The sequence below is a fragment of the Strigops habroptila genome, chromosome 2 (genome assembly GCF_004027225.2).
Source record: "Strigops habroptila isolate Jane chromosome 2, bStrHab1.2.pri, whole genome shotgun sequence".
In the NCBI taxonomy this organism is placed as follows: Eukaryota; Metazoa; Chordata; class Aves; order Psittaciformes; family Psittacidae; genus Strigops; species Strigops habroptila.
In genome coordinates, this window is record NC_044278.2 from 64,127,154 (window position 1) to 64,143,164 (window position 16,011).

The following is a 16,011-nucleotide window of genomic DNA, read 5'->3' on the forward strand; positions in this document are numbered from 1 at the left end:
TAAAAGTGTAGAAAAAACCAGGTTTTATTTATGATACAGTGAGGATGGAATGTAAGTACAAACGCTGAAAGCACCTGAAGCAGGAGTGAGGTGAACTGTTGAAAATCAACTGCCATTGCTATAAAAATCTCTTCAATTTCAGGTTTAAGCATTCAGGTACATAATCAGACTATGCCAGTAGAAATTTGCAACTGATCCATTTCCCCACTTCCCTGTCTCTTGCAGTGGTGACAGACAACTTAGGGCTAAATTGCTTCTCTGGAAGGAAAGAGCTAGCCATTCTGGCCATTTATCAAGCCTGGCATGCAATAACCTGGCTCTCTATGGGGAAAGATGGTTCCAAATTAATGCTTTGCTTCCTTCCCCTTTGCTTTTGCAAGGATGGCTGTGTGCAAGTTGGTGGTGGTTATGCCATTGCTGTGTCCCCAGCTGCCGGGACAGCATGCCTTCGGACAGACAAGTGGCAGTCCTGGACGTTCTGTGCTTGAAGGTCATGTGGCATTGAGCAATATGCTCTCCTGCAAAGCCTACCCTATGTGCAATAGCTGCTCCAGCAGTAATGGTTAAAACCTGCAATGAGTGGCTTGGTTTCAGAGGGGAAAAGCTGCAATTGAAAAACCAACCAGTGCCACTGCTGTGCGGGTAGTGTGACATGGATGGATGTCCACAACACAGCAAGGAGCAAGAGACCTTTGTAATGATCCTGGGGTATGTCTAGAAAAAATTTATCAAGCTTGTAAAATAAAATGCTGATCTTCAGCATTCAGTCTCCTAACTGAAAGAGGAAGAGTTGCATTTTGTGGTCACTGTTCTTGGGAGGCCTGTGGGCTTCTCTGCTCTTGCCAGTGGTTAAGTGCTAAAGCATTTTTAGGCTTGAAAAAAACCAAACACAATAAAAAGATGATTGTTTTGGGTGTGTTTGAAATACCCAAGTATAAAATACTGAAATCAAAGTTAGGTTTCAATGCTGGACATGAGCACTTACCAAACTATTTTCGGTATTTTGCAAGAGTTTCTCTCTCTGATCACACTGTGTTAATTTATGGAACTGGAGCTGTTAGTGTTTACTGTTGTGACAAATACAGTAAATGTAAAAGATACATATATTCTTTTAAAGTAAATGCAGTTGGTGTCTGACCAAGGTAACCATTTATTGAGTTTTTTGGTGTTTCAAAGCTGTGAGTATTTGTATCATTTGGCAAATGATGTAATGTTAGACTAGCAAAAAGTATATATATATACTGTATAGTAGGAGAACACAGCACTAGATCTGTGTGTTAGACGTGATTTGTGTTAACATTTAATTTGCTTTTACAGACATTTTTAAAAACTAACTTTCCATTCAGCTTTTGAGGTAATAAGTTAAAAAAGCACCAACATGATTTATTCAAATGTCTAACCCTCGCAGAAGGTTCCACTGTATAAGAGGCACATGATAAGCAGGTTCCTTATACTGTGAAAGACTTCTATAAATTTTTCATACAGACTTGACATCTGCTGATATGGCTTCGGATGAGTCCTGCCTTGAGTGTATCTGCTGAGGGCTTGCTTTGGAAGGGCTGGTCAATCGTAGTGAGCCAGAAGCTGTATTTATTGGCGAAGTAGTGACAGGTTCCACGTGCGCCGTTGCACTCGATGAAAGGAGTCGCTCTGAAATCTTCTAGGCAGCTCCCAGGAGAAACCAGCGACTGTCCTCCACCTTCATCACCAGCAGCCGTGTGCTAAAGCGAGACAAGGAAGGCAGCGTTCAGAGTACAGCTGCAGGCAACGCTGTCAAAAACTTACACATGGGAAAAGAGAAAAGCCACTAGAATTGCTCCTAATTCATAGAATCATAGAATGGTTTGAGTTGGAAGGGAGCTTAAAGATCAGCTAGTTCCAGCCGCCCTGCCATGGGCAGGGACACCTTCCACTGTACCAGGTTGTGCAGAGCTCCATTCAACCTGGCCTTGAACACTGCCAGGGATGGGGCATTCTTCTCTCCAGAGCAGAGAGTCAGCTAATCCTGCAGCTATGTAAGGCTTAAGGGGTTGGCTATGCTTTAGCTATACAAAGGCGTAGCTCCTGCATTGATGCCACTTTAAAATCTTCTGACAAACATCTTTTCTATAGTTTAGATTTTCACTGTTGAAAGTCTTAGAACTGGAGAATTGTTTAGGTGGGAAAGGCCTGCTGGGAGGGGTTTTCATACAGTCCCCTGCTTAAAGCGGGGCTAACTCTAAAGTTGCCCACAGTCACTCAGGGCGCTGTTGAGTTGTCAATACCTCCAAGGATGGCACAACCTCTCTGGGCAAACTGGTCCTCTGTTTGATTACCCTCACTGAGAAGAACTTTCCAGCACACACATATCTAACTTGAATTTCCCTAATTAAAAAGTCTGTCTTACTCTGCATTGCACATGAGGAACACTGTGGAAACAAAATCACCTTTTATGCAAATAACTAGTTCCCTCTATGGCATATTCTTTGACAGCAAATTACACCAAAATTATGCATCTTTACACCACTCAACTGTTACTTTTGACACATACTGTGGTAATGAACTGAATGTTACTTTTCTTCTGTCAAAGGCACTGCTAAAAAATAGGCATTTCCTCCATCCCTTTAAGAGCTGTACAGCTACTTTTTATGTGAAGCTGTTTCCTTTTCTGTTAAAACCTGAAGGAATTTGCAATATAAAAGAAAGCAGCTGGAAAATAAAGTTGCTAAATAGTTTTGTAAATCTAAGGGGAAATCTGGGCACATCTACTATGTTTGCCTGCCTATGTCTTAATAAACACCATCCTATGAAAGTGCAAGCTGTAACTGATTTGGTTTGTGCTGTGAGAGGCCCAGTGTGTTTATATAAATGAGTGAAAGAAGTGGCCACCTTTTAACAGAGCAAAGGACTCTGCTCTCTGGCTGAGGTTACACGTTGCTGAGGTTTAGTTGTTAGATGGTTGTTTAAAAAAAATACCAAACAACAAAACAACTCCCTCTCCCTCCCCCCAGAACCCCTTACCCAGACCCCAGCACTGCAGCCTACCAGCTGCCTTACAAATCTACATGACTTGCTAGGCTATGGAAAACAGAAGCAAAACTGTTCTAGCACTCCTCTGTAAGAACAAAGTTGGTAAGGAGCAGCGTAAACCATTACAGCTTTGAGGCCTTTTCAGTTGGAGCTGGAAAGCAGTTAGCAAAAACTGCACATGCTATTTGAGCCCTGGCTTGGGAGCAGACCCACTTGAGAACCTCAGGATAAATACTGGCACTCCTATGCTCAGAGTACAAGCTCCAACTCTATGCCTGTAGTATCTTTTCTGATATTGGCCATGGCCTTCCATCCTTCTGCAACGCTTATGCCACTCTGCCTTTATAGCATGCATGATACTGGTGTTCCCTTGCTACTTGAAATCTGCCTGGCTTCTATGGCTGTTTAGGCAGGAGTCTGTGATGACTCCCTTCAGGATTGTATCTTCCTTACAGGAAAGAGGTGACAAATTTAAGCCAAGGAAGTAAAACAGTATGTACTCTGAGATAACCAAAAGCATGCTGTACTTCTTGCATAGCTGCCTGAGAAGCAAAAATGTGTTCACCAAACACTTCATTCCCTCCAAACGCTAGCTGGGAAAATGTGAACTCTTCTCGCTCTGTGTTCCTGAGTGCTGGCACTTTGTCCTGGGCAAAAGGTCTTGCTAAGGTGAAACTCTGCTCTTAACAAAGCTCTGTGATTACACAGGGCTTTGCAAACATTTAATTAATCCTTAGCATTCTTGTGAAGTAACTATGAGATTGGTATCAGGGTTTTTTTTATAGAAGCAAAAGGAAGGTCAGACATAGGGCTGGTCAAAAATGTGACCTGCACTCTCAGGTGGTTTTTTTTGTTTTGTAGGGGGTTTTTGGTTTGGGTTTTTTTTTATTTCTGTAACTAAATGAAAAATCTCAGATTTCCTTTACCTTATTCTCTTAAATTAATTCTCTTAAAATTAAATTTGTGGGTTTTGACAAACAAATGGTTTGCAGGTAAGAATGACTATTGTTATTCTATGATATTTTCTGCCAGACAAATCTAATTTCTTTTTTCCCCAACCCTGTTTACTTCAGCATTCAGTCCAGCCTTTAATGAGTTAACAACATGGGCTTACTGTTGCAGGTTTTGACTCTCCAGTACATGAAGCCAGTCAGAAAAATGAGCATCTGTCAGATCACTCGCAAACATTCTAGCTGATCTTTACCATGTTAAGCTTTCCAGTACTTACAGGACATCTCTGTACAGTCTTGCAGGAAAAGCAGGTCGGGCACTTCAGCAGGTCTTCCACTGCACACCTAATGCTAAGCTTTTCTATAACCTCCCATTTCCTAATTATAAGATCACAAGATCTAACAGATCCTGTAAGCCATGGGATATAGAGCTCAGCTCTTGTTGCCATTAGAGATACAACACTGAAGCTTAATTTTAAAAACAACAGGAGGCTGTTACTCTTTCCAGACTAGGTGAAAAACTTTGGCTTCTAAATCACAGAATGGTTTGGGTTGAGATCATCTAGTTCCAACCCCCTTGCCATGGGCAGGGACACCTCCATTGTACCAGATTGCTCAAAGCCCCATCTAACCTGGCCTTGAACACTGCCGGGGATAAGACATCCACAACTTCCTTGGGCAGCCTGTGCCAGTGTCTCACCACCCTCATAGTAAAGAATTTCTTCCTGATATCTAATCTAAATCTACTCTCTCTCTGTTTAATGCCCCCTTGTCCTATTACTACTTGCTATAAAAAGTCCCTCTCCAGCTTTCAAATCTTAGAGCAAACATTGATGATTTTAAGTTTCCAAAAGAAGGGAAAAGGTTGATTTTTCTTTTTTTTGAAATCCAGATCAGCTTCTTACTAGTGACGTACATAAGTAACTCCTAATCTTTAGCTGTGGAAGTGCTTTGTAGGCTACTGTCGCACCTTGGTGCAATTTTATTTGTTAGTCCACAGCTGTCCCTGTGTTCTGCTCTGAAGCACTATTTTGTACATGTAGTAAGGACTCCAGATGTTATTCTGACAAGAGGCAATTTTGTCTGCAATTTGCAGAAATTTTGTTTCTCCTCTTCTGCTTCCTAGAAACTAGTTTTGTAGTTTTTGTAGGTTCCCCAGTATGATGCATGGTTTTGGTGTTGCTGGCTCTAAAACAGAGCAGCCTTCCTAGTATCTAAGACTCAAACACAAAATGTGACACCGGAGAACAAATACCATAAGGAAGGAATATCCAATCCACAAACTTCGCCAGCCTTCAGGGCAGTGAGGAATAGAAGCTTCTTGGCTATGGACAGCAATTGCCACAGCCGGCGCTTCGCAAACTGAGCACCGGCTGATATATGGCTTGATTTCATCTTCTGCCACAGGCATCATTGGAAGAGGTGCTGTAGTTGAGAGCCAGTAGGATTTATCGTTTCGACTTGCATAATAACAAGTATCCCCAGGGTTACAGTAGAGGAATGGCATAGTACTGAAACGAGCCAAACATGAGCCGGCCAGCCCTGTTAAAAAGGGAAGAGAAAAAATAATAGAAATGATGGCAATCATTCACACAGAGGACAATGCACATTTTCAGTTTCCTGCTCTTTCCCAAGCGTGCGTCAGTAAAACCCTGCAGTCCAGAATGTTTTTCTGGCTTTAGAGGTCCCCTTGAGCAACACTAATGACTTGCAGGAGCTATCTCAGGGGCACTCTATGCAGACATCCAGTTTTTATCTTCTCATTCAGGTGTTTCCTAAGCCTGTCTGCTGAAATCCCAGCTTCCAGCTTCCTCTAAGATCTATTTCTGTTGTTATTTTCAGTCAGAGACATGGAATTGAGGCTGCTGCCAGCAATACCTGCACATACCTAGATCCTGGTTGTGTGCTTTCTCTTGTCCTTCAAAGTACAGTAGGCTGTATCCACTCCAGAGTTTGTTCATGCCAACCGGGCACATTGGCTCCTGATCGGACTGGCTGTGCTTCACCAGCAGATAGCCCATGCTAACGCTGCGACCCGGCATGCCTGGCAGCCCGGGGCTACCGGGGCGGCCTGGCTGACCTTAGAAGAGATGGGGAAAGAAATAATACAACTTAGTTTGTGCTCCCACAAATGCTCTGATATTCCAGCTAAGCTGCTGATGAATAAAACTGAATTGCATGATGACTCTTCTTATGGTAAGTTATTGTTAAAAGAACTGTAGTTGCAGGATTTCAGCAGTTGCTTTTCAAGTAGACTGGTGCCGGATCAGGCTCCCTGGTTTCTAAGGTGATGTATTTCGCTATTAGAGCCAGGAAAAGTCACATGTAACACCCTGAATTTGAGCATACTTTCTACAATACAGATAAGCCTATTTTTCCTTTAAAATGTTTTCTTAGTCCAAGATTAAACAATGATTTCTGAATTACTTGTGTTGGCTTCATACAGTTACAACTATGCTCTGCAAATACCTTCTTCTCCGTGTACTTAGCTAATTAAGATAGTAATTGTTCTGCTCTTTGATTGGATAAGGACACAGGTATTTCTTTTACAAATATGTTCCCTTAAACACCATTTACACAAATATCACCTACCCAACCATTTGTTTCCATGAATGTAACTGTTAGTAAAACACTAGGCTGAAATACTTCAGAGAAAATCAATATAAAAATACACAGATCAAAATCAATATAAAAACACAGATCAAACAAACTCACTCACATGAGTGGACTGACATCTACATTTGTCAAAACTTATTGTGAAAATATTGCTTTAAGATAACTCTGTTAAAAATTAGGTTTCTGTCCCTTGTGAAGAAACTGTGAAGACAGAAACTTTCTTTCTCCTCTCCTCCTCCCCATCCATTAAGGTAGAACTACAGAATGATTTATGGCAGTGACACGGGAAAGAGGGAAGAAGTGCTGAGCAACATTTCTTACCTTCAAATCCTACTGGACCCTGAAACCCTGTTGCTCCTTGTTCACCTCTGGAGCCGGGAGGAGCTGGAATGCCACCCCTGCCCTGGAGTCCTGGCTCTCCAGGTGCACCTCTGAAACCTTGCACCAACAATGGTTATAAGCACAGTGACTACACAGATATGAACATGCTACCTGCTTTGTTAACACATACTCTACTTGCGTATGTCTGGAGTTATCTGACATGTTTACCAATTTACACTAAAGGCAAGATCCTATGGTTCTTGCTCAGGCAAAGAGCGCTGACTTCATTAGAAAAAGTTCCTGGGATCAAGACTACATGAGCAGCACAACCCTGATCTTTGACTCTTGCCAGCACCATGGATGTCTGATGAAGCTAGTAGCAAGAAGTGCACACATCACTAACGCTACATTCCCTGTGCTGATAGCACGCCCACAAGGATGTGCACATTTCCACCAAAGAAGTTCAATCTTGATTTAAATGAGATCCACATCTGGTGTTGCTTTGGCTATGTAAGTGTTGTCAAAGTTTCCTTGTGTTTTGCTTAAGTTCTGAATGCTAGGAGGAAGAAAGCCAAGCCCTAGCTTTAAAAGACTAAAATTTGACTCTTCTTTCTGACTTCCAGAATTTAAAGTAGAAGAGAGCCAAAGCAGTGCTCTGGTGACCTGACCTCACTAAGGGGAACTGACCTTTCACTCTGAATGTGCAATTCCTACCTGGATCGCCTGGTGGACCCTGAGGTCCCATATCTCCTGGGCTTCCTTGAGGTCCTATATTTCCACGGGGACCTGGTGAACCTTGCTCAGCAACCAGCCTTGGAGGAAGAGGAGACAGCCCAGGAGAGCCTGGAGGGCCCTGAAAGCCTGTGATTAGAAACAAGATGAGATAGTTTGATTAAAAAAACCCCAGTATTTTCCTTAATCTGCTTTCATCTACAGATATATATGCATACGTGAGTGAGGCAGTGTGGTCAGCAACTCTTGGACAGCACACAGATAAGCAGAAGGAAATGAATGATGCCACTGCTCTCTCATTTATGTCACAGGAAGCTGGGAAGTTCCCCCCAGACAGCAGACAGCTCTCTGAGGCACAGCACCATCTTTTGGTGGGCTTCAGGAGACACAAATACATGATGGTACAGATGGAGTGAAGGATTTTAAAGGTATTTCTGAATATCCAGTATGTCTACTCTGGAGGTTTAGTTTAGATCAGGAATTCTTCTGTTTTTTAACCCTGAAAGAGGCTGTGATTTTGGAGCTGGTCCCTCATACAAAATAAATTGATAAAGGCAAAAAGTTGGCTACTCATGTTAAGTTCAGGCATCTGCCCACTGGAATTTGCCAGGGGTCACACAGAGTCATGCAGGTTGTAGAAGACTCTGGAGGTCATCTGGCCCAACCTCCCACTCAAAGCAAGGCCAGTTAGATCAGCTCTGTGGAGCTGCAAAATGAGTAGTTTAGAAAGGAATCATGCACCTGATTGCACTTACCAGTCAGTCCTCTATCCCCCTTGGGTCCGATAGGTCCCAAATCACCTGGAAATCCTACTGGGCCCATAAAGCCGATGACACCTTGCTCACCCTTACGACCTTTAATGCAAAACAGAAGGTGGCATTACTGCCTTTCAACACCGATCAAGTGAGTGCAAAAGTCATGTTATTAAAGCTGCTGTAGCACAGGAGGTTCCCCTGCCCCCCCCGCCAAGATCAGCATTTCCCATCCTTACCTTTTGGCCCAGAGTACCCAGGAACGCCAGGTCTCCCTGGTAATCCAGGATCACCTCTACTTCCTTTTGGGCCAATGTCTCCACTCACACCTGTTTGTCCACTTTCTCCTTTGCTTCCTGGCGGAGCCGGTATTCCAGGCTGTCCCTGTAGTCCTGGATAGCCTATTTAGAGCACATATAGGTTGTAATCAGTTTATTCTTAAGACCTGGACACAGGGGAAAATAACAGTACTATCTAATTGTATCCCATCAGGTTTTATTTCCTTAATTTAAGTGGGGAACTAATGCTTAGATCCCCAACAAACTTATTCAGCACTCCTGCTCTGAGGCTGGTATACTCTTTGCTGTAGTGGCAGAGGAATTAGTGCATGAAGCTCCCACAAAGCACAGTGTCATCTCGAGATGTCAGCAGAAGTGAGGTGCCTGCTGAGATGCATCCTTCAGTGAGCTCCTCCTTCCCCAGCAAGTGCCCCACTTCAATAGGTGCCTCCCTGCTTCATCCTAAATTCTCCAAGTAACTAGAGAAAAATCAAAGAGCAGTGAGTGCCTGGCTCAGTGCCAGGTGGTAAGTCAGCCAAGAACTTACTGTTCAGTGTATCTTAGTGCTTCAGTTGAACATCTGGATACAAATAACTAGCTGTCTTGGGAATTATGGGAACAGCTTCTTTTTCTAGAATTACGTATTGCCTGAAGCTAAACCTGGCAGGTTTCTCTTCAGTTACCTCTGCTGCCTTAGAAGACATTTGGATCTTGTTTCTGAAGAGAGAGAGATTTACTAACTAGGGTTTTGAGTGGGGCATCTCTCGTGCTGCCTGTTGTAGCTGGACCAAATGCAAGACGCATGTGGCGAAGTAAGAGCAAGCCATGCCTCACCATTTTGGCTGGGAGATGGTTCCTGTTCCCACTCTCCTGACTGCTTCTACTTTTATTTTTTAATCCAATGACTGCCTGGGGAGTGGGAATCAGTATGCAGTGTTAGGCCAACTAACGTTTGTTTTCCATTTGGAAACCAAGGTATTCTGTTGGGTTTCATCTGGTTTGCCTGTTGTAAACTTTTGCCAAGTTTACACAAAAATTTCCATGCATCATATAAAGATGGTAGTGAGGCATCTGCAACTTCTGCTACAAGCTCTTCACAGTGGTACTAGAGTTTGAAACGAATGTGCAGTCCAATAAGCTACAGGTATATCAGCCTCTAAATATAGAGAAACACAGAGTGGCTCTTTCATATGTGTGAGAGAGGCAGGCTCATAGCATGGCCTTGTAGAGAGAAAAGCTAATACTTCCCAATGTAGCTTAGTTTGCATGGTAATTTCACAGAGGAAGATTTTATAAATGATAAAAAACAAATATTCTGTAGACCTGCAAGTCTGCCACAGACCTCGGATTTTAAAGCAGTAAATTAGCATAATCCTTCTGAAAGTTGTTAAGAGAATTCTGGCTGATTAAATCTGTTATTTGCATGAAAATCAAACCCTTCCATCAGGACAACCTGGAGAAACTGCCTTTTACTTTCAAGAGGTCTGTCCCTATTATCTTATACGCCATTAGTTCTGTCCAACAATTATTCATGCACTTTAGTATTGCATTTAATAGGGCTATTTTACTGAATCAAGACAGAAATAACAATGAAACTGCTGTTGCTAACCCAGTACTTAATCTCCTATTGTTGTCTGAGGGCACAACCTTCTACATAATCTTTTATTCTTGTCTGAGGGGAACAAGGCATGAATTACCTGGCACTCCATCTAGACCCGGGGAGCCTTTATCACCAGGATGTCCTGATATATTTGAAATCCCAGGAGGACCTGGAGGTCCTTCCTGCCCAGGAATGCCAAAGGGTCCTTGGACTCCTGAAAGGAAGAGAAGAAATAATCAGTACTACAAGGAAAATGCACAATTGCAATTATAAGGCCTCACCTCAGACTAAGCATAAAGAATGGAATTTTCAAAATGGAAAACACCTGCATAGAACCCATTCTCTGGAATACAAACCTGGAACACCTCTGTCTCCCTTCTGACCCGGAGGTCCTTGGCTGCCTTCCACTCTGCTCGGCTCTCCTGCTTCTCCTTTGTCACCCACCGTACCTGGGAAGCCTGCAGAGCCGTAGCCATCTGGACCTGTTATGGAGTTGTTAAAAATTAAGAGGAAAGCTGAAATGTTTCTGCATGTAACAGTGTGTCAGCATGCTAACATACATGTATAGATCATGTGGATTTACTAAATACATGAGTCTGTAATGGCTTACTGAAAAAATGGCTCATAATGGGAAAAAAAGGCCTTGAGGCTTTAACTTGATAAGAGGAAAAAAATTATGATTTAAAGTTGAGCTCTAATCCAATCTGTGTGGCAGCACATAGGGTATGAAGCTGTTTGCCAGAGCCCACAATACTGAAGCAAATTCCACCTTGGGCTTTGGAATACAGTTAAGAAAGTCACATTGCAAAGATCTTGGTGGTCAAACTTGCAGCCAACACAACATTATGCCTATGAACAGGCAGAATAAGAGTCTCACTTACCTGGTGATCCTGGTAAGCCCTTAGTGCCTGGTAAACCATGCAGTCCACTGATTCCTCTTAAGCCAGGCAAGCCTGTTTTAAAATTGCATTCATGATTATCTTGATAGTTTCTATGAGTCTGTATGTATTTCCAAGCAAAAATTTCAAATGTTTGAATAAATACTATTCTATGTTAAAATCTTGTGTATGAATGATATGCAAATGAATTCATTACAATAAGCTTACTATGAAATATACCACACCATAGTTTTGTGATTAGCAGATTTTGCTATTATCCAAGTAATAAACAAGATTATTACTTTTTAAAATATCTTTGATCTGTCTGGTAGCATGCCATTAGTTCCAGTCTTGCTGCCACGAGTTTTTTAATAACCATTTAGTTTCCCAAAATCCTCAAATCAAGACAATTATGGCATAATTTTAGGTTCTAAATGTGATTATAGTGAAGCTCTCTTCAGGAGAAATTCACTCTCTGTAATTTAAAAAAAACCAAAACCCCAACAAACCCCTAACAAAATGTGTAATAGCTGTTGCAGCTGTTACAGGTAAAATTTATCCCATCTATTTGTACCTGTCAAAGTGTTAAGCATGATGTTAAAGCTAGACAGGTACCTCTAATCAATGGCCAGAGCTCTGCAGGACAATTCAACCTCACAATAAAAAGTGTCTCTCTCCCTTCACTGTCCATAAAGGCAGCCTTCATAACCGTATTAGCTTAGATTTGATGCAGATTCAGATAGATGAATCCTAGTAAAAGCAGGGCAATTTCTGGCTATACTGTAGAAAAAAAAAATCTGTTTAATATATTAAGGAATTAGGTGGTAATCAATGAAATTCTATATCCTGTGATTCAAGCAGCTTTATCTTAAACTATCACCTGTATTTTGATAGTTTGATAGCAGAATTCTGTCTGAGCCATAAGTCATTTATCCTTAAAACCAGACATTGGATCAGTTCACAGTTTTTTATGATGATGTAGGATAAGTATATTGTTTGCTCTCTAATGCCACATTATAATATTCCAATACTGTATATCACTGCTCTTGCTGCATGTCAAAAATTTATTTGTTTTTTCTTCCCAGTTGTCATGAAAAATGAGTATGTTTCCTGAAAACTGCTTTCCTGGTTGGAGAAGGTCATCAGCAGTTAAAGTGAGCTCAGCAGACACCAGTCCTTCAGAAGCCATAAATCAGAAAGCAACCACATGGGTCTTCACTAATGCACATGGACTTTATGAGGAATAAATGTTTACTAGAGGGAACTCTGCCACTCTGAACTGCAAAAAGCCCCCTTTCTTCTCCATCCCAAAGGAACAATAGCAAGTGCTCACATTGAAATGACTGAATAGCTGAAGCTGTATGAATACCTGCTTGTCCTGGTAAGCCAGGCCAGCCGGGAGTTCCCTTTTCACCTTGAAATCCAGGCGTCCCAGGGCTTCCTTGCTGCCCTGGGGGGCCGACCAGTCCTGGCAAACCTGTGCGACAATGATGTTATTGCTCATGAATGTCCTTAAAGCCAATCACCCAAAACATGGACTTGTGCTACCTTCATTCTTCCAGGCAGCAAAAATAAGGCTTTCCCTTCCTAATGTCATTGTATGATACTGCACTGCTCATCCAAGTGGAAGAAAGGCAAAGAGAGTAAAGGTGGGAGAAGCAAGGTATAACAGAACAATTCATTACAAACTTCAGGTTTTTGACAACCTTTCTGACAACCTCAGAAATACAATGGCCTCCTATTAAAATGGTAATTTTACTTCTATTACCAGTTACGATAAGTAATTTCATTTATGTGCACCTCAGTTGCCCCTTCTGCCACATCTGTTTTGCCTTTCTGACTGGAAAGCTGTTCAGACAAGAACTGTTTCCCAGTGAGGTACCTACTGAAACTGCTTCAGTCTTGGTTGGAGTTTCTAACCCCTCTAATTCTATGAGAAATGTGGAGCAACTGCTCTGAAAGAGCATTTTCATGATCCTCTTGCAATAAGACATGTTCTTAAGCCCTGAGTTTATGATCCAGCCAGAGCCAAACACGACTTCAGTTCCCCCAGTACTTTTGTACAGTCAGCCAACGAGCTGGCTCAAAGGCTCTGTAACTGGGTCCTAGGGAATATTGACTTCATTTTTGACAGAAAAGAGCATTGAAAAGCCCTTTTCCTTGAAGTACTGAGACAGCATTAGAATACCTGAATATGCCAGCCACAGAACACTTTGGACACAATTGCTGTAAAAAGAAAAACTGGTATGAAGCAGAGGTAGGCTTTTGAAATTTCCTCTTAGTAAGTGCTGCCATGAGTTCTACATCCTTTTCACTGCTCTTTACTAACTTACAGAATGATCAACATATTAAAAAACATAATGACTTTATTTCAAGGGAAAAGGTATTTTTCTTTCTCTTCTTAAATGGTTTTATTGTTTGGAGCTTTAAAAAGAATATTTTACCTTCTTGTCCCACAGTGCCAGGGAGACCCTGTGTGCCCTTGAGGCCTTCAATGCCAGGGAAGCCAGGATCGCCGCCTTCACCTTTTTGTCCTGCACCTCCTCTTGTGCCTAAAACAGCATGAAACCAGTATATTCTTTTAATAATCTCTGTACAACCCTAAAAGCTAAGAAGTGTAATGTGAAACTGGCTACTGAATAGGTCCTGATCTTGCCACATAAAGACATTCTTTTAGTCAGGGTGCTTGCATAACCTGGGAGAATGAATAGTCGTCTACAGCATGCTGGCCAAACCATCATTAAATTTGTTTTTAGAAGTACTCCCCAGATTATGTGGAATATGACACCAATGTTCAAGTGTGCTGCATGTGCAGGGAAATTTTAACACATGACCTAAACAACCCAACCCAAAATTGACCTGGCTCTGCTATTCCATCGTCCATAACCACTTCCTCTTCAGGAGCTGTCATGAGAGCACAGGTTCAATAGCCACCAAAAGCCTCTGGTAAGCTCCCCTTCCTTTCCTCTGTGGACTTTAGTATGAAAAAAGTCATACATCCAGAGCAACTGTGAAATTATTACCTGTTAAGCCCGGCACACCAACTTCCCCTTTAATGCCTGGCATTCCTGGTAAGTTTATAGTATCTCCCTGCTCACCTATTTCAAGCAAAAAAGAACACATGAGCGTAAGGCTTTAATTCAAACAGCATTTCCTGTTGTTTTGAATGAATTGCAACTTCTGAGGCAAAATTCAGTAATTATTATCTTTCTAGAATAAAAGAGGAGTAAGTTAAAGAAAGAAAAACATGAAGTCTCTAGAACAGCCGCCCTCCCATCCATGAATGGCTTCATCCATGGACAATACACGTTGCATGAAATTAACAGTATTAAACTTCTCACAGCCTCCCACATCTACAATACCATTCTGTAAGACTGTATGAAGACTCTTTAACACTGAAGACCCCCGAAGTCTCTTCAGAACTTAATGCTGAGCATTTGATGGGTAATGAATACAAAGAGGGCTCAGATAAGAGAACAAACTCACCTATTTCACCATGTGAGCCAGGAGTACCAAAATGGCCTGAAATTCCTGGCATACCCTTTTCTCCCTGTCATACAATTGAAAACACGTTTCAGTTAGTGAAGATGAGGATATATTCAACTTTCCAGGCAGCATGGTTTGGAAATGTTGAAAAAAGGTTATCAAATTTACCATTTTTGAGTTTTTGAAGTACTTTAGAGAGTCATTTGGCTGAAGTCAGTTTAACCAAACCAGTACAAAAGCAAGGGACAAATTATATTTGCAAAGACTGAAGTGTGACATTGAGAACATCCTATTGCATATATATGGTAGTGAGTCCTTGTGCTGGTTTTGGCTGGGGTAGAGTTAATTTTCTTCACAGTCGCTGGTATGGTTTTAGATCTGTGCTGGAAACCGTGTTGGTAACACAGGGATGTTTCAGTTACTGCTGAGCAGCGCTTGCACAGAGTCAAGGCCTTTTCTGCCTCTCACCCCACCAGTGAGCAGGCTGGGGGTGCGCAAGAGGTTGGGAGGGGACACAGACAGGACAGCTGACCCCAAGTGACCAGAGGGGTATTCCAGACCATATGGTGTCATGCTCAGCATATACAGCTGGGGGAAGGTTGGGCAGCGGGCCACTGCTAGGCATCGGTTGGGTGGTGGTGAGCATTTGCATCACTCATATTTCTTGGGCTTTATTACTTTCTCTTTGTTATTTTCCTTTTCATTACTATAAAAATTATTATTATTATATTTCAATTATTAAATTGAAATTAAATTTTATTATATTTCAATTATTAAATTGTTCTTAAACCCACAAGTTTTCTCACTTTTACCCTTCCAATGCTCTTCCCCCATTCTGCTTTGGGGGGAGTGAGTGAGCAGCTCTGTGGTGCTTAGTTGCCAGCTGGAGTATACCACAAGAGTCCCTGCAGGCCTTGGTTAGGAAGAAGTCCTACTGAAATCTAAGGGCAATGCTACCTGAGAAAGGAACGTAGGTTTTGGCTCTCTTAAATAAATGATGTGTGTGAGTCTACTGTCAGGCCTTTTCTAAGAGTCTATTTCTTCCAGCGTAACTTATTTTGCATCCAAAGTGAATCACCGTGAATTACCCTCTAGGAGCTGAGATTCTTAGACTCTTTTACTGTTAGATGAGTGACAGTGAATAATTTTTGGCAGTGGTACCATAAGTCCTGGGAGAAAGGGAAAAGCAAGCCCAGCGTTGAGAAAAATTTTACCAACAGCTACAGCAACAGCTAGGTCTGCCAGGACCTAGAAGGAACCGTGTAGGTCCTCATTGGCAAAAAACTGGCACATGAAATTTGGATGTCTCCCAATGAGAAGATAAAGGACTCTGCTTAATGAACATTGGAGGGATCAAGCAAAAAATATTTGGCCTATTTATTCAATTTT

The 16,011-nt window shown here is 41.9% G+C and overlaps 1 protein-coding gene across 2 annotated transcripts in view; it reads right to left on the bottom strand.

The window, feature by feature from the left end:
• The window catches only part of COL4A2 (collagen type IV alpha 2 chain), a 139,754-nt gene continuing 123,743 nt past the window's right edge, over positions 1-16,011 (bottom strand). Inside the window, exons 35-48 of one of the 2 annotated variants that reach the window (XM_030477903.1) lie at positions 14,623-14,686; positions 14,160-14,234; positions 13,581-13,688; positions 12,506-12,613; positions 11,140-11,211; positions 10,615-10,740; positions 10,356-10,472; positions 8,620-8,781; positions 8,384-8,482; positions 7,611-7,757; positions 6,897-7,013; positions 5,848-6,039; positions 5,215-5,501; positions 1-1,721 (exon numbers count right to left, since the gene is read on the bottom strand). In XM_030477903.1, coding sequence (XP_030333763.1) covers positions 1,467-1,721; positions 5,215-5,501; positions 5,848-6,039; positions 6,897-7,013; positions 7,611-7,757; positions 8,384-8,482; positions 8,620-8,781; positions 10,356-10,472; positions 10,615-10,740; positions 11,140-11,211; positions 12,506-12,613; positions 13,581-13,688; positions 14,160-14,234; positions 14,623-14,686 — 1,929 coding nt within the window. In that variant the 3' untranslated portion in view covers positions 1-1,466. The remainder of the gene's footprint in view (positions 1,722-5,214; positions 5,502-5,847; positions 6,040-6,896; positions 7,014-7,610; positions 7,758-8,383; positions 8,483-8,619; positions 8,782-10,355; positions 10,473-10,614; positions 10,741-11,139; positions 11,212-12,505; positions 12,614-13,580; positions 13,689-14,159; positions 14,235-14,622; positions 14,687-16,011) is intronic. The other variant, XM_030477904.1, reaches the window with a different exon arrangement.